The 18,976-nt window shown below is 32.1% G+C and overlaps 1 protein-coding gene and 2 long non-coding RNA genes across 28 annotated transcripts in view; 1 reads left to right on the top strand and 2 right to left on the bottom strand.

Annotated features, from left to right (window-relative positions):
* LOC126892106 (zinc finger protein 208-like) overlaps positions 1-18,976 on the bottom strand; it is a 168,163-nt gene that overhangs the window by 30,346 nt on the left and 118,841 nt on the right. For 2 of the 26 annotated variants that reach the window (XM_050661569.1, XM_050661570.1), the window contains exon 2: positions 7,110-7,217. The exons of 21 other annotated variants lie outside the window; for them this stretch is intronic. In XM_050661569.1, the coding sequence (XP_050517526.1) occupies positions 7,110-7,217 (108 nt within the window). Of the gene's footprint in view, positions 1-7,109; positions 7,218-7,280; positions 7,619-18,976 lie in introns of those variants that run through there. 3 more of the 26 variants (XM_050661567.1, XM_050661568.1, XM_050661575.1) reach the window with 3 other exon arrangements.
* The window catches only part of LOC126892112 (uncharacterized), a 69,228-nt gene that overhangs the window by 25,999 nt on the left and 24,253 nt on the right, over positions 1-18,976 (top strand). The window lies entirely within an intron of this gene.
* On the bottom strand, positions 10,693-14,585 carry LOC126892110 (uncharacterized). Its single transcript, XR_007700678.1, has 2 exons — positions 13,369-14,585; positions 10,693-10,977 (listed from the first exon to the last, which is right to left on the bottom strand). It is a non-coding gene; the product is annotated as an uncharacterized LOC126892110 (long non-coding RNA).

Genomic DNA, 18,976 nt, shown 5'->3' with positions numbered 1-18,976 from the left:
TAGTCATACATAGGAGACCAGACTAGCGTGTCATATTCTAGTTGAAAGCGTACAAGAGAACACAACTTTCGTTACATCAATTGGGAACTCACTACAGTTTCTTAATGTAAATCCAAGAAGTTTAAGACCTTTCAATGTAATCTGTGAAATATGGTCATTGAAATTAATGCTTTCATTAAAAGTGATGCCCAGGTCTCTAACTTGATTTTTATATCTTAAGTTAACATTATTCATAAGATAGTTTGAGTCATATTGTTTATTCCCCCTAAAAAACTGATATAATAGGATTAATCGATATTTAATGTAAGATTATTCTGTATACTCCAGTCCCATAACCTGTCAATATCCTTTTGCAATACGTCGGCTTAGTGACACAGAAATCTAACTACATTTTGTCTCGTTTTGAGATATCTACACCACTGGACTTACCTTAACGAGTTCTTTTGAGTGACACCTCTTTCTGAACACCTAAAACCCCAGTGAGGAGTTACGAAAACTTCTCACTACGAAACTCACTAAGGTAAGTTCAATTTCGTAGATTGAACTTCAAAATGTGAAATGTAGTTAGATTTCTGTGTCACTAAGCCGACGAATATATCGTCGGTATACTGCGAAAACCAGATAAATGAAAAATTTTAAAATATTGAGTAGGTATACCAAAATTCTCAGCTTTTTACGCTCTACATGCAGGTAAAACTCAATAAATGATATGACTTACCATTCAGCAGACAATTTGTGTAATAAGCAAATAAGTTACACCTAACCAACTTTTCATTTTCAAACAAAACAATATATCGCTACTTACTTCCATAAAATCAAAGTTCTGTTGCATGTAAAACCAACTAAGCGCACATTTATATTTGCTGGACAACAATATATTTCTACTGCTGTATATCTACCATATTCAGTAAAAAGGTGATAAGTGTCTTTAATACAGTATGATTTATTTTGATTTACAGGTAAAACCAGGTAAGTGATTCCACCTGGATCTTAAATTTAGGTTTAATCAGCTAGGTCTCTTAACTTTTTCAAACTAATGATAGAATATTATTTCTGATATATGCATCTTTCACTAGCATATCGAACATCAAACACAACTGGTCCGCCTAATTCAAAATAAAGCACTAAACTTTAAAAACGTTTTTTCTCGATTTCGGTATTTCGACATTTACCTGGTTTTCGTAGTATACTGACGATATGTATGTCAGCTACAGATTTTATACGTCTACATAACTTTAAGTCATCTGCAAAAAGTAAAACTGATGATTCAAGGTTATCAGAAATATATATATATATATATATATATATATATATATATATATATATATATATATATATATAACAGCGCTAACAGGCCTTATAGGCCTACGGCTTCTAAATTCTGGATAATATTTCTCCATTCTGTTCGGTCCTCTGCACTCTTTCTCCAGTCCTTCACCCCGATTTCTTCCAAATCCCTCTCTGCAGCCTCTAACCATCTCTTCCTTGGTCGACCTCGTCTCCTTTTTCCCAATGCTCTGTCATTCAATATTCGTTTGACGTTTCTAGTTTCTGGCATTCGAGTAATATGTCCCAGCCATCTAACTCTTTGGGCTCGTATTTTTGTCGTTATTTTTGGTCTCCCATACATCCTCATTACTTCTTCATTTGTTCGTCTCCTCCAGGTTTTCTCCGCTATCTGTATACCTCCAAAAATTTTTCTCAGGATCTTCCTTTCCCATATCTGTATCTTCTTCTCCTCTTGTTGATTCATTACCCACGTTTCGCTCGCATACAACACTGTGGGCCGTATTATCGTTTCATACATTCTGATTTTCGCGTTTATTGATACATTTTTTGCTTTTAATATCGTGTTTAAGGCACCCACAACTCGACTTCCCTTCAATAATCTTTTATCTATTTCTTTTTCTTCCCTTCCAGTACTGGTTACAGTCACTCCCAGGTATTCGAATTCTGCTACTTCCTTAAATTTATATTCATCTCCTTCTCCTTTCATTTTTATATAGTTATCCTCTTTATTTATATCTCCTTTCATTACCATGTATTGTGTTTTTCCTTGGTTGATTCTTAATCCATACCTTTTTGCTTCCGCTTCGAACTTTTGGAATATTTTTTGGAGATGTTCCTTTGTTCTTGTTAGGATGACTAGATCATCAGCGTAAGCTATAAACTGCTGTCTGTTGTTAAATATGGTACCGCTTGTATTAATTTTTATCCTTCTTACTATGTGTTCTAGTACCAAGTTAAATAAGTCTGTAGATAGAGGGTCACCCTGTTTCAGTCCTTTATTCACTGTGAATTGTTTTGAAAAATTTCCTTCCAGTGTTATCCTGTTTTTTGTATTGTTGAGCGTCATTCTCACTAATTTAACCAGCTTTCCTGAAATACCCAAGGATCTCATTGCTTCATATAGCATATCTCGGTCCACTGAGTCGTAAGCCTGTTTAAAGTCAATGAACAACATGTGTAGTCCCAAATTTTGTTCGTAGCTGTTGTTCTGTATTAGTTTTAATAAACATATTTGATCTGTTGTTGATCTTCCTGGTCTAAAACCTCCTTGGTATTCTCCAATGATCTTATTTACCTCCTTTTGCAATCTATTTCGGATGATTTTTGCAAGTATTTTATAGGCCACTTCTAATAGCGATATTCCTCTATAATTTTCGCAACTTGTTTCATCACCTTTTTTGTAGATTGGACAGATGAGTGCATTGTTCCATTGTTGCGGCATTTCCTCTTTTTGCCAGACTGTTAATATTAGTCGGAAAATTTTTTCTTGCAGCTTTTCTCCTCCTACTTTAAAAATCTCTGCCGGAATTCCGCTTTCTCCTGCGCTTTTGTTATTTTTTTGCTTCAATATTGCTTCTTTTACTTCTTGTAGTGTAGGTTCTTCTTCACGTTGTTGTTCTGTGTTATCCTGTTCATGTTGTTTTATTTCCTGGGGTTCTGCTTGTTTATTTTCATTTAATAGTTCTTCAAAATACTCCGCCCATCTGTTCAATTTTTCTGTTGTTTCTCCTAAAAGCACACCGTCTTTACCTCTACAATAACTTGTTTTACTCTTTGCAGTTCCTCGAGATTTTTTTACTTCTTGGTAGAAATTTCTTATTTCCTTGTTTACGTATGATTCTTCTATTGTTTTCAACTGTTTGTCAAGATGTTCTCTTTTCTTTTTTCTGCAGATTTGTTTTACTTCTCTTCTTGCCATTTTATATTTTTCTGTAGTATCCTGTGTATTATTTTTGTCTTTTTCTATTTTTGCTTTATTTCTACGTATCAATGCTATTTTACAATCCTCGTCAAACCAGTCTCTTCGTTTCTCTGCTTGTACTTTTCCTAGACATAGTTCCGTTGCTTCTGTCATCGCTATCTGTATATTCCTCCATTCTTCATCAATATCTTCTGCGGTGGGGTAACGAAGTCTTTTATTTATCTCTGCCACAAATTTGTTTGCCGTTTTTTCTTCTTTAAGTAATTCTATCCTGTATGTTAATCTTTCTTTTGCTGTTCTTGGGTTTCTTGGCAGCTCTTGTTTAAGTTTGGCTATCGTTAGAATATGATCGCTATTGGTATCTGCCCCTCTGTAGCTTCTGGAATCGGTAATTGCTCTGATATGTTTACTTTCTATTAATACGTGGTCTATCTGGTTTTTTGTCCTTCCATCTGGAGATATCCAAGTTATCTTATGAATATCCTTATGGTCCTTATCAGAAATATCATTTATAAAGAGATTTAATAGTAATGGTGAACAGTGGCGTCCTTGGGGGACACCTGATAAAACCTCAAATGATTAAGATAGGAAATTAAATTGTTTCACTCTTTGTTTTCGATCCTTTAAAAAACTTGATATCCATTCTATGGCCTCCTTAGTAAATCATAAATTTAGGAGTTTTGAAAGCAAAATGTCGAAATTGATTCTGTCAAAGGCCTTGGAGAAGTCAGTGTAGACTGAGTCTACAGTCTACTTGTTCCTTCCTCTCCAATGCCTCCAACAGATCAATTTCATACACTGCCAAGTTAGTAATAGTGGATTTCCCAACTACAAACCCATGTTGAACTACAGATAATAATTCTTTACATTGCCAATATAGTTGATTGTATACTATTTTATCAAATAACTTTGGTATTGCTGATTGCTTAGATATACTATGATAATTTTTTACATTATTTTTGTCACCAGCTTTAAAAATAGGTGATACATAGCTTTCTTTCCATCTAGCAGGGAAGGAACATGTAAGCAAAGATAAATTAAATAGTAGATATATTGGTTTGGATATCGTAAATGAACAATGTTTCAAAAAATAAGTTGGAATATTATCTGGTCCAGTTGAAAAAGAGTTTCTGAGTTGACATATATTATTATACCATCATAAATATCAGAGATTTTAATAGTATACAAAGAAATATCTGCACTTGAACATGAGTCCGCTTTGGGCAATCAGCATGTGGATGAATCATATACACTAGCAAAATGTTCAGCAAACAATTAGCTATGTGTTGGGCATTATCTGCCATTTGGTTTTTGGTTATGAAGGTACATGTGATTTGGAACACTGTTTGATTTTTTTTTATCATTAATATATCTCCAGAAATTTTGATATAATTAGAGTGACATTTTTGAGTTTCTACTTTACATTTAGATCTTAAGTCAGAAAATATCAAGTAATCTGCTTCAGACTTTGTTTGTAAATATTTTTTGTGACTAGTTTTCTTTGATATATAGCTTTTGTATTTTTGAAATAAATAAAAAAAAGAACTGCTTCTAGATTTAACTCTGTTTTTTAAAGTTCGTTTAGTAACAATTATTCTCACAATATCAAATCTATTCTACATCAGTTTCAATGCATGCATGCGAGAAAAGGGAGGGTCCCCGAAAACACATTACGATGAATTGAGTGGAAAACTCTGAGTGATATAAAAAATACTCTAGAAGTTGAATATCATACAGACGAAGAGGATTTAGCAAAAGAATCAGAATATATAAGGATGAAACATAGAAGTAATAAAAAAAGAAAAATGGATACCTCGCAGTCACCTGTACAAAACCATAAGGAGGAATTCTGCAGGATTGAATTTACCATTCTCACCATATCACCAAATACAGACATCTTCATATAAAAAGAAGACCCTGAAGAATGACATAGTAGAAACAATACAAAAAAAATCAGGCAGGATAAATCTAGTAAATGTATCTAAAATCAACTAATAATAAATTGAAAACGCACATTAACACTAAATGGAAACAATTAAATCTTAAACTAAAAAAATATGAACTGGCTATTTAACAAGAGGTCTCAGTTACAGTAGAACCCCGATTATCCGGGCTGCAGATTATCCATGCTATGATTTTTCATTACTTATTTTGCATTTTTGATGTTTTTTCGAAATAGCATCAACGTATATCAGTCGACAGAAATTCTATAAGAAAACTCTACGAATAATAGAAACACATAATGCAATATCGCTAGAAACTAGTGAGCTAGTGAGATTTAGTTGAACGCTAGAGAAAAGTCACTGCTCTGCTATATTCTTAACACCAGTCTATGTTTTCAAAATGTAGTTAGTTATAAACGCAAGAGAAATGTTTTAACGATTGAACAAGCAGAGATTTTATACAGAAGTGGAAAGATGAAATTGGTAAGCAAACAATACAAAATTCTTCTGCTTATCATGAAAGGTAAAATCGGGGCCTGCAGAGGAATTGGAAGGAACCAGATGTCATGGTTCAAGATCAAGAACATTCGCAATTGGATAGGAATATGCAATGCTAAACACCTATTCTGATTAGCTGAAGACAGTGAGTAACTTGTTAATGTCATTGCTAACATTAGGGGGACGTAATATGGCACCGGAAGATGAAGTAGGCACATATGTATGTGTGTACATATGCATCATATATAGTGTGACCAACTAGCCCGAAAAATCCGGGACATGGCCCGAATTACGACGTGGTGTCCCGGACAAAGCTTCCTGGCCATCCGAATTTTCAACGTTTTGGTAAAATTCTATTTTCAAATTTTGAATACGTTATACTTTTAAGAATTCTAGAGTGTAATACTAATACCACATTCAAAACGTATGCATTTTATTTCGTGGTATTATAGTCCTACGCAAGCTCAAACTCTGGAATTTTTTCCTGTTTCTGTATTTTAATTATCGTCTTCCGAAAAGACCATTCAAAACCATGAATATGTAATAGTGATAATTATTATACTTTTTTTTTTAAGCTAAGGTTATATTTACATGGAAGTCCAACATCAGTTTATTTTCTAATTTTTGCTTTTTTTGAGGACAATTTCTGGATTGGAAGTCAAAGCGTCAAAAACTAACAAAAATGTGATTCTCCATACAACCCATCCCATCAAAAAAAAAATTATCAACATAAAAATGTTAAATATTCAAATATTTAAGTTCTATATTTAAAAAAAATGGCCTGATTTTCATTGAAAAGTCCCAGGTTTCAGGTATTTTTTTCAGCCTTGTCCCGAATTCGACTGAATTGGAGTTGGTCACACTAATCATATATGAAAAATAAATGTTCGGATTATCTGTGCTACATCCTGTCTCGTGGAGCACGGATAATCGAGGTTCTACTGTATTTATCTCTTGAAAATAAACTGCTTCTGTTTAAAGCTATACTCATACCAGTGTGGTCATAAGGAATAGAACTATAGGGCTGCAGTAAACCTTCAAATATGAAGATACTCCAAACATTCCAGTCCAAAATACTCCGTATGATAAGTAAAGCTCCTTAGTATGTATCTAACCAGACACTTCACAATGATCTGTACATCCCACTAATCAAGGACATGATAAAGAATCGTTCAATAAAATATAAAAATCGCACCACTGACCACACCAACGAATTGATAAATAATTTATTCACCCAACCACTTGCTGAAAGAATACTGAAGAGAGTATGGCCAGACCACAATAATACTTAGAGAACTGTCACTAGTACCTAACTCACCTTAATTGACTTACATACCATTTACATATTACTTTGTATATAGAGTAGATTAAAAAAATGCAGTGTATCAAATAAAAAAAATAATAAATTAAAGCTATAGAAAAAAGTTCACCCTACATTGTTTACTAATTTATCTCACCTGAGTTATACTCATCTGCTTCATTCTTCAGAACTCCCAGATCAAGTGATGTAGATAACTGACTCTCTATTATATATGTTGGGTTACCTTCCAAAATTTCAGCTTTTACTGCCATAACGAATAAAAAATTGGAATTAAACCACATTGTTTACAATAATTATTATTTATCACCTGTCTTACCTTCTGCTTCAGTCCTCAGGTCTCTTTGGTCAAGGGATGTATGTGGCTGATATTTTGTATATTTTGAGCCATCTTCAACAAACTCGTCATTAATTTCAGCTTTTACTTCCATAACTAAGCTAATAGCTAATAAAAAAAAGGCAAATTTTAGCTTTCAGACTTTCAGCACCATAAAACCAAAAACCAACCAACAGCATAAACATAACCCATGATGATGTTCTTCTAGGACCGCCTAAAAGGAGGACTTCGCAGATCGTGCCGTGACGTCACCACCCACATGTGATTTGTGCTGTTGCTGTTTGATTGTTTTGGTATAACATAACATAACCTAAGAAATTATTTTTTGGCAGTCCAAGGTTGCCAGGTCTGGTGAAAATTCACCAGATTTGGTGATTTTCTAACCCATTTGGTGATATGGTGAAAACTTTTTTAAAAAGCTTAATATCTGGTGATTTTTTGACCTTATCTATATTATATTTTTTTATTTAAAAAGTACGATTATATGTTTTTTATTCGTTATTAAGAATTGCCTAATATTCATATAATACAAAAAGTCTAATTTTGTAATATAAAATGATCCGCCTCTGTGGTGCTCAACTGGGGATCCACCGAAATTTACGCTACTCTTACAAGTGTTCATGCACTTCGGATAATTTATGTCTTGGTTTTATAAACAAACCAGTTCAGTTAATATCAACATATCAATTTTCAATTTATCAGTTTTATCTTTCTTGTGTCAGCTGTAGAGTTTTAAGTGATTACTGTTCTTCATATTTTGTAGTTTTGTCACGTTTTGTGTTGGTTTGGTCATCTAAACTAAAATCTCAAAGGTTCTTAGGAACTATTTTTTCAATTTTAATTTGTATTAAAAATTTATTAGCATGAGCAAAATTACTAGGTTTCCAACAAAACAATTTTGTATAACACCCCGCTCGACGAGGGTCGTCTGTCAGGCCAAGTTTAAGACATAAAACGTTAAGTTTTAAATAATCTACATTGTCGGGATTATCAGTACCTTTTATAAAAATGAACACCTACATTTTACATTATATTTTACAAAAAAAAAATCGTTTCATTTGTATTTTAATTATTGTTTTATTAGGTTTGTTCCAACCCTTCACATTACCGTTCTCGAATGGTTACGGGTATGCGCATGCGCAAAATTCTGCGCAGCAACACATTTTTCGTTACTGCGCATACCCATAACAATCTGGTGATTTTGAGCAAAATCTGGCAACTTTTTAAGCAATTGTCTGGTGATTTTTAGTTTTTTGACCTGGCAACTATGTGGCAGTCTGCTGTTGATTCGTATTTTAATAATTATTGTGGGTTTCTTTCTTAAAAAATAAAGGAAAATGGGAGTGTTTTGCTGTGAGTGTAATAAGGAGTTTCAGACTCAATCGGCACAATAGAAACGTGCATACAAAGTATGCAAACTATATAGAATATGAAACTCCTCAAAGATATTGCTGCAAGGAATGTAACTTTTTTTTTTTCAATTTTAATAAAGACTTATGTGCTCATTTATTGGAGAAACACGACCATGTTACAGAATTAGTGAATCTTCAGTTTAAAGACTTAGTTTTAGCTAAACTCAGTAAATTGTATTTGTTATTGTTATTAAATAACAATAACAAGATTACAATTTACTATTTTTCTGACTCTATGTAAGCTTTGTCTAGAAAATTGTAAAGTTTTCAGTAACAATAAAGCACATTTCAATTCTATTCTATAATAAATTATTTTCTTTCACGTTTTTGTTTTATTCTACATAATCTCTGGTTAATGTAACCCTGCAAAATTTCTTCATGATAATTTGAAAAAAATATTTTTTCGAGAAATTCAAATGTCGCTTTTCAATCTATTCAATCAGAAATAGCGACCCTAACTGAAAATAAGGTCACTTTCGACTTTATGTTTGTCCCATCGCATTCGGGTATACAAGGAAATAAAAGAAGCAGATCAACTAGCTGTTTACTGGAAAGTGCAAGCAAGGGAGAGAACAGAATGGCGTAGAACGCTTGAGAAGATCGAGGCTCTTTAAGGGCTGTAACACCAAGATGATGATGATCAACTAGCCTGCTCGACATCCTTCTGCCAGGACTCCATTCATATTAACGAGGTTTCTACTTATGATTTGAAGTCAGAAATAAAATGTAATGGGTTAAGTGCGTGTCAAAATAAGTGGAGTACATCATAAAACAAACTCAAAGAAATTAAACAATTAGTGAAACCGTGGCTTCGGCCAACAGTGGATAGATCCGAACAAGTGAAAATAACACATTTGCGGCTGGGACACAGTAACTTAACCCATAAGCACCTCTTTATGCGAACTGTGCCACCAATATGCGAAAATTGCCAAACAAAGCTCTCTGTGAAGCATATATTAATTCAGTGCAAAATATATGAAGCTACAATAAAAAGCACAATATCCCAAAGTATATAAAGGAAGCCTTGGGAGTAAACATGAATGTAAGTTATATAAAAGACACTAGAATATATTGTCAGCTATTGTAACTTTACCTGTATTATGTTTTTATGTCGCTAATATCCTTTGTGGTTGCAGCGTAAAATAAATAAAAAGAATATTTGTTTCTATAGAGTAATACTAAGATTACTTAAAATATCTTCAATTTGTGTAAACTGTTTATCTTGGCCTTTCTAAAAATTCTTAAGCATAAATTATATGTTATTTTGTTTTTATTAAATGTAATTTTTTGAGCAGAGTTATCAAATATTAAATTAGATGTTGGATCATAATTTGAGAATACAAACCTATAGTATGTAGCTAAAATGTCAGATTATAGATGCTCATGATTCTCAAAAATGTACCTTGTAAAAAAAAAGATACAAAAAAAATACAAAGTTATAAAACAATAAACATCTTAAACATGTACTGGATGTATAATAAAATTCTCAAAATTTTCAATAAATATATAGGATATGGGAAGACTGACAATTTCGTGATGCTTCCTGGATATGTTTTAAATACTTTAAAATAATACTTTTATACATATTTTTTGTGCGAAATATAAATAATTCTGTATTATTGCTGTTTAAATTCAAATCGTAGTAATGGGCAAATGGTAGTAATGGTAACAAATATCTGTTACTTGGACAGTCTGATTATCTACTGACGCTATTTTTAATGAGTTCACTAAACCATCCAAACTATCCACAAATACATCCTTTTTGTATATGGAAGAAGAGGTTTTTATATTTTAGCCAATGTAAGTGGAACACACTTGAACTGATTCAATTGTTATATCGCACAGAAATAATCCATATCATACACACAGAGAGAGAGGGAGAGATCAAAATGAAGATAATTTTGGAGATGTTTTCTAATCTTATAGAATATTTTTGTGTTATGGGACATGGGGAAATAGAAAAATGATTAATATACACCTATGATTTTTTTTATTATTTATTTATTTGTCATTTGCAGTTTAATTTTTAAATTGAATAAATCCACTTCTTATCTGTGTCTCCCTTCTACCCTTTTATTTGGCATACTTCTGTTGCGCCCTTTCCTCATCTTTTTCTATGTGAAGTTGTTGAGCTATGTTAAATAATGGCTTTGTTCTTTCTTGCATTATCTACTTTATTTTATTATTGGTAGTTTCCTTCTGGAAATTGCTTTTTTTTTCTTAAAGAATGCGGGATTCCATCTACATGATTGCAATATCTGTAATTACATTTTTTATTTAGAATAAATTCAGACAGGTATATGAGAAAGGTAGGTAATAACAAATATTAAAATTAGATTTTATTCCCGTTATTGGATTCTTCAATTTTGCCATATTAATTATACAGAGTGTAACGAAAATACAGGTCATAAATTAAATCGCATATTCTAGGACCAAAAATAGTTTGAATGTAACTAACTTAGCTTAGTACAAATATGCACATAAAAACAGTTACGGGCCCTTTGAAGTTACAAAACGAAAATCGATTTTTTCGAATATATCGAAAACTATTAGAGATTTTTTATTGAAAATGGACATGTGACATTCTTATGGCAGGAAAATCTTAAAATCTCAAATTATAGTGAAATTTGTGCACCCCATAAAAATTTTATGGGGGTTTTGTTCCCTTAAACTCCCCCAAACTTTTGTGTATGTCCCAATTAAATTATTGTGGTACCATATTAGTTAAATTCAATATTTTTAAAACTTTCTTTTTTCGATAAAGCAGTTTTTATCGAGTTGCGGCTTCTTTTTTAATATGTTTACATAAAAAGTTTATGGGGGTTTGGTTCCTTTAAACCCCCCAAATGTTTGTGTACAGTAGGAAAAATGAAAGAATACCCATGAACGAACATGTAAAACACGCTGTATTTTTCTGTCACCGTGTCACACAAAAAATTGGCCAGCGCAAGTACTTGTAATAATTATTGTTACATATGTACTTGCATTGGACAATTTTTTTTGTGACAGGGTGACAGGAACATACAGCATGTTTTATATGTTAGTTCATGGGTATCTTTCATTTTTCCGACTGTATGTTCCAATTAAACTATTGCTGCAGTACCATTAGTTGAACACAGTGTTTTTAAAACTTGATTGCCTCTTTGTATTTTTTCAATAAGGCACCTTTTATCGAGATATGGCTTCGTTTTTAATATGGTTCAAAATATACCTAAAAATGCAAATCATAAATAAATTTTCATATTATTACCAAGTCTCCATAATCGTACTTAACCATATACAAATATGTCAAAATTATTTGTTTTCTGAACGTCTGCACTCAACTTACTGTGTACCGGTAGCTTTATAGCCTATTAGAGTGTTTTATGTTTTTGCGATTTCCCAAATTACTAGGTTTTTCACTTTTGATGTCAAATATCTCTGGATCCTTAGATGATAGAAGGTCCAAATTTTTACAGTAGTTGTAGATGGACAATATCAAGTGCCGCGTAAAGTTTTATTGCAAAATGTACAAAAACAAGTAAAATAAAAAATAAAATCTAAACTTTTTTGGGTTTTTTTGTAGGAGTATTTTAAAAAATTTTTAAATAAAAGTTTCTTTCACTCCAACTTTACAAAAATTTACGCCACACTAAAATGTAGTTTCAAAATAAAAAAAGAATTAGGTCTCTAAGTGCTTTGGTTACAGATATATGTTACATGTTAACATTGTCGTTAAATGGGACTTTGGGTGCCCTTAAGAAACTACTGCCATAAGAATGCCACATATCCATTTTCAATAAAAAATCTCTAATAGTTTTCGATATATTGGAAAAAATTGATTTTCATTTTGTAACTTCAAATGGCTGTAACTTTTTTTATGTGCACATTTATAGTAAGATAAGTTAGGTTCATATTAAATTTATGACCTGTATTTTTGTTACACCCTGTACAATATTAAAAAATTATTGTCTTTTGATATAACTAATTATTGGTTTAGTCCTAGCCTACTATTCAATATAGGTACCAATAATTGGATTGGATTATATTTATATAATATAGTACGAAAAATGAAAGATTACCCATGAGCGATCGATCATAAACACATCTTTTCTATGTTCCAGAAAATTATGAACTAGTACCAATACTGTAAGGACTGCTTATAAGTATTACATGTACTTACTTTGGCCATTTTTTTTGTGACAGGGTGACAGAAAAATACAGCGTGTTTTATATGTTCGTTCATGGGTAATCTTTCATTTTTACTACTGCAGTATTGTAAGGCTTTCAAAGTTTTCCCAACATTAACAAATTTTTACATAATTGAATAATAGTCCACTTTTTCTGTTTCATTAGCTATGATCCTATCATGTGTTTATTTAACTTTTCTGTTCTTGTTATTGATTGATGTATTGGGGGTCTTGTTTACTTACATATAAAATCAACTATGTGTTGGTATGTCGGTAATATAATAGATATATTTATTTAAAACTGATTAACCTCTTGTTCAAACTCTTCAGTAAACTTAGCATTATTTTGTTTTTACTTCTTCACCAATCCATATTTTTGAATGTTTTCTTTTTAAAACAATAATATTGTTTTCAGATTATTGTGTGTCTACTTCATGATTTTATATAATTATTTTTATTAATTCTGATTTACATACTTACATTTCCTTCTTCCACAATGAAAATAAAATCATCTTGATTATTATTATGTGAATCGATATTTTATAATTTATTAGAAGTTGCAATAAAAATAAACACAAAAATCAGTTTAATTAAATCACCAACATTGCAACATGCAACATTTGACTTTGACGTCACTCCTCATCTGCTGTTACGTGTGACGTCACGGCACGATCTGCGAAGTCCTCCTTTTAGGCGCTCCTGTTCTTCTTCTTCTATTCTTCTTATTTAACTGGTAGACTGGCCTTAATTACCAGGGCTAACGATTCTGTCTAAATCCTGACCCACTACTTTGCGCCGTGTAATTTGGGTTGCCTATATAAACTTGAATCGGCGAAATGGGCCTTTGAGTTATTATTTAAAAAATTTTATATACAAATAGAAATTGGAATAAAATAGAAATTGGAAAATTATTAACTTATAAATATTACATAAAAGAGGTATCTAAATGGTTTTCGAGTAAGTCATGCTGTATGAAAGAATTTTATAAATAATCAAATTTTGCTATATTACCTAACCACTTTAAAAATTCAGATTGTAAGCAGGCCCGCCGTAAGCGGGCGTGCAAGGCGTGCACCGCACAAGGGCGCCATGTCCTGGTGGGCGCCAAATCAGAAATCAAACAAATATGTAGAACAATTAACGACAGAGAGCAAAATTACTATTTTTCTTTTTACAACAAATCTTGTATATTTCTTTTATATACTACATATAGAGTCAGCGGAATCACTAACTGGAAATATAATCGCTTATTTACAAAAATCTGTCGATGTAAGTTATTAGTCCGATTTCATTCCAGCTGAATATGCACGTTTGAACATAAAAATATAACTATGCAAGTATTCAGAACCAGCAATATAAACAAAAGAGCAAGCACTTAACTTTATCTTAATGTATTACATATCTTAATGTATATACTCACATTTGTTTAGGTAATAAAAGTTTCGAGAACTTTGGGAATATTATATTTCATTTACTATGAAACACTTTTTTATCGCTTTATTAATTGATGCTGAGCTTGTCTTTTTGTCCCTAAACTGTTTTTCTGTTAGTCATTCATTTTCATTGAGTGGCTTCGTGATTACTATTTTCCACAAAGTAAGCGATTAGGATACGAATACGGAATAACAGTGTAAATTATAAATTTCTAAAAAAGACAAAATTCTTTGTGATTGTGAATTGAGTGATTGTGTTAAAGCAGCTGAAGCTTCATTCATCAATCAAAGATCAAACTGAAGGATCTTACAGTGGTCAGTGGTAAAGTAAGTGTTTTATAAAATCACTAATGTAGTTTTAAAATTTTCTATTAGGTCCAAAATGTAATACTTTACACCCCTCATCAATTACATTAACCGAAATAAAATCCATTTTGATATAGCAAATTATTCGCGAAGTTAAAACTAAAGCAAGTTTCTTAAATTTTAAAGCTGTTTTTCTTTTTATCGTTTAAAATGTTTAAATCGTTTTCATCAAAAACATTTTTTAATTATAAAATTATTGAGTTATTTTATTTTTTAAAATTTAATTATAAAAAATTGGCACTTTTTTGCAATGTACATATTTTCAAAACAAGCAAACATTTAAATAATTTTGTAACAATTTGTGCTATTTAAGAATATAATATTAGTCCATTCACTCACGGTAAAAATATTGCAAAACCTCACAATTTCGAATCATAGATATTATGGTCCATTTACTCGGTTTTTGCTCCGAATTTTGAAGAACCACTGGGATTGACATGAAATTTGGCATATTGGCATACACATAGCTAACATGTCCAAGAAAAAAGTGATATTGTGCCGATGCGTGATTTTTTTCTGAAAGTGAGTTTCACGGTTTCACCCCTTCTAGAGGGTTAAAAAACATACTTTCAAAATAAGTCAGTAATTGGATAAAATTGACAATTCTAAAGAACTTTTGTTCTATGTGCTTCTTTTACAAAACAATACTTTTCGAGTTATTTGCGAGTGAATATGTTCATTTTTCAACAAACAAAAATGCGTTTCTATTCAACAGTTTATGGTAAATAACTCAAAAGGTAAGAATATTATCCAAAAAAATATTCTTAGCAAAAATATAGCTTATAAAAAAGTTTTAAAAAAAATGGTGTATATATGAAGCCTCGAAACCTGTAGTGTAGACCTACCAGAAGCAGAGTTGTTGTAGCCATAGAGTTAAATATTAGCATAGAGAGAGTGTCATTCAGAGCGAAGTGACGACACCATCTTTTTTATTTGGATTAGTGCTGTTTCACTCTTACGCATAGTAAAGCTGCTACAGTTATCCTCCTCTTCCGTGCCTATATTCACACTGAATGTCATTATAGATTCTCAATACAATGTGTTAGAAGGAGATGCAGCAAACCAGTCCCCTGAGATCTTGTCGTCAGGAAGCGCGGAAGGTAGGCTCCCTCTATGTTAATATATACCTCTATGGTTGTAGCTAATGAAAACTTATTTGTCAAATTTGTCAAAAAATAAACCACAACTCATTGAAATATTTAATTTGACATTTGACTGATAACAACCTACTTTTCATTAGCTATTCGCGAACTCAAGCGAGGGTGCTGCCGCTTATTTGGAACTAGAGGAATTGGGATGAAAATATAAACAAATCATCCGTTAACCTATGTATCAACGTCGTTTGAATGCTTGTCGGGTGTGTTCATTTAAGGTTGATCTGAACCCCCCCAAAAATAAACTACACATTCAAAAAAATTGAGAAGGTATATGTGATCACTAGAAGTATTTTGACAAATTTTGAGCAAACTTCATGTTTTCGTTTTCGAAAAAACTCAAAAAAACTCCTTTTTTTCAAGTATAAAGCGGGAAAACTAAACATACAATTTTGTTAATTTTCTTACAGCATAAAGATATAATCCTAGGAAATACTTACGAATTTTTTTAAAATTTTTGAATGTACAGTTTTGCCACAGTAGGAAAAAATAATATGTTTCGGCTTATAATAAAGCTACCGGTAAGAAATTGGATAAAATTTCAATAACAACATATATAAAACTGTAACAATGGAAAATATTTCCAATAAAATGTTGAATATTTTTTCCTAAACATATGAAAAATCTCGTTAAACAAGAATTATATCTTGAATTGCCGCTAAGAATTTGTGCCGCCATGACATAGCGCCATCTACACCATCGGTAATATTTATGTTCGATAGATAGCAGTGCCTTCTGCTTCAATCGCGTCACACAGAACTTTATCCTAACAGCGTTGCCATATCAATTACTTTGTACAACAAAATGTTTTAATGTTAGTAGGTAATATAAGCCTACTACTATAACGTCTATTTATAACGCATCAACGTGACCTTCTGAAATTAATTACTTTTGTTGAAATATTTTCAGTCCCCTTGGCCGTATTAGATTTTAATATATTTAGGGCCGGTACTTTCTGTTTCGATTAAACCCTAGTTGGCAATTGGCATTTTAATGTTTTTAAGTACCATAAAGTTGTCTTTTTTTATTTGCATTTTTTCATGTATCTCTGAAGCTTTGTATTTGACTATATTTTGAATTGGAATTGGAGCATGAGCATAGTCTTCATTTTTGTCAAATAGTGTTTCTAATAACTACCATCCATGGTATTTCTCTTTTGTCGCACTTTTATGTTTATTAAAGATTTTAATTGAAATTATTACTTTATCTTTAAAATTTTCATTGTCCATTACTTTTTGCATTTGTGGTGAGCTAAAAAGGGAAAACAATTGGACGATAATATGTAAACAGATATGGAGTAAGAGCAGTAAATAACCACTTCTAAAATTAATTGAGGAGAGGTTAAAAATATTTTCACCTTCATATTAAAAATAAAAAAGGATCAATATACAAGGAATAATAGGTAACAATCAATTTTAAAAATCTTACATCTATATGGATTTCTTCTCTGTACAAAAACAACAGAAATAAATAAGACAAAAAGAAAAAATGTGTTGTAACTTAATAATAGGTATGTTAAATAAACGTATTGATTAATCTGATGGAAGTAGAACTTAAAACTGTTATATGGAGCTAATCTGGATCGGAATAAATTAAATGAGAAAGAAAAAAAATCTAATAAACAGTTTCTTTAAGAGCAGGAAGAGAAAGATTATGGAATATTAGAAAATGAAAACGGCGCGGCAGAATAATCATCGATAAAGAAGTAAAAAGAGGAAACGCGATAACGATATCTGGAACAATTGTTTTATCTGATAAGAAACGAAGAACAGCCAGAAATTGCTATCAAAATAAAAAATATAGTAAAGCAGTGTGGATTGTCTCTGTGTTTGAAAAAGGTTATGGGTTTTTACGAGCTTGTCCGGACGGGTCAGTAAGTGACAATAATATTGTGGAAGTTAAGTGACTGTATTCATCCCGAGAATATACATCTCTAGAGGCAGCTGAATCCATAAAAACAAGTAGCTTGTTAAGTGAATGTCCCTAAAGAAAACAATAACTTCTTCTTTAGCCTGGTTGCATCCACTCCTGGACAAAGGCCTCCCATGAGTTCGCCACTCTTCTCTGTTTTGTGCTATTTGGTACCAGTTTCTCTCCACTTTTGCTTTGAAGTCATGTAGCCATCGTCTTTGTGGTCTTCCTCTGCTACGACTATGCTCGCGTGGTCTCCTATGTAAAATGTTTCTCGTCCACCTTTCGTTGTTTTGCCGTGGCACGTGTCCTTCCTATCAGCTTCATTTCATTTGCGCAATTCTTGCAATAACATATTCCACCTTCGTCCTGTTTTGTACGTCCCATTTCGAATATGTTCTCTCAGAGATACTCCTAAGATAGCTCGTTCGATGGCCCTTTGTGTTGTTCTTAATATATTGGCTGATAACCCTGTAAGTGTCACGGTCTCCACTCCATAAGTCATAACTGGTAGAATACAACTGTTGAGTACCCTTTTTTCTAGATTTATTGGTATCTTTTTGTTTTTCAACACATCACTGAGTCTTGCAACTGCTGCTCAATTAATTCAGATTCTTATAGCTATCTCGTCCGTTTGATTCTGATGGCCTAGTTTGATCGTGTGACTCTTCGACACTTTCGATCTCACTTCCAACTAAGTCGATTCTGATATTTTGATTTGTCATCACTTTTGTTTTATTTAAATTCATTTTTAAACCGCCTTTCTCAGATTCATGTTTAAGCATCTTTAGTATGTAGATTGGTTCTTCTGTATTGTTGCTTATGAGCACTATGTCATCGGCAAATCTCAGATGACTTCCGTGCGTTATTCATTCCGTTTAATACGGTCCAGAGTTCTATGGAATCGAATGCCCCATTGTACAGAAAGAACAACAATACAAATGAAATATTAACGGTAGGCGGCCAGCAGTCAGAGAGAGTAAAAAATATATTTGCTGGGAACGATAATCACAGAAAATAACGATTATACTCCAGAAATAAGTGAGAGAATTGAAAAAGCACGTGCCAACTTCGTGAAAATGAAAAAGATTTTATGCAGCAAAGATCTGATATTGGCCCTCAGAATAATTATATGTTATGTACACAGTGTGCTTTACTAAGGAGCTGAATCATGGACATTAAATCGAAATGCAATAAATCGACGAGCAAGACAGAGAAGAACTA

Source organism: Diabrotica virgifera, chromosome 9 (assembly GCF_917563875.1).
Source record: "Diabrotica virgifera virgifera chromosome 9, PGI_DIABVI_V3a".
Lineage (NCBI taxonomy): Eukaryota > Metazoa > Arthropoda > Insecta > Coleoptera > Chrysomelidae > Diabrotica > Diabrotica virgifera.
The sequence above is the reverse complement of the archived record's forward strand: the minus strand, read 5'-3'. Positions and strand labels throughout refer to the sequence as shown.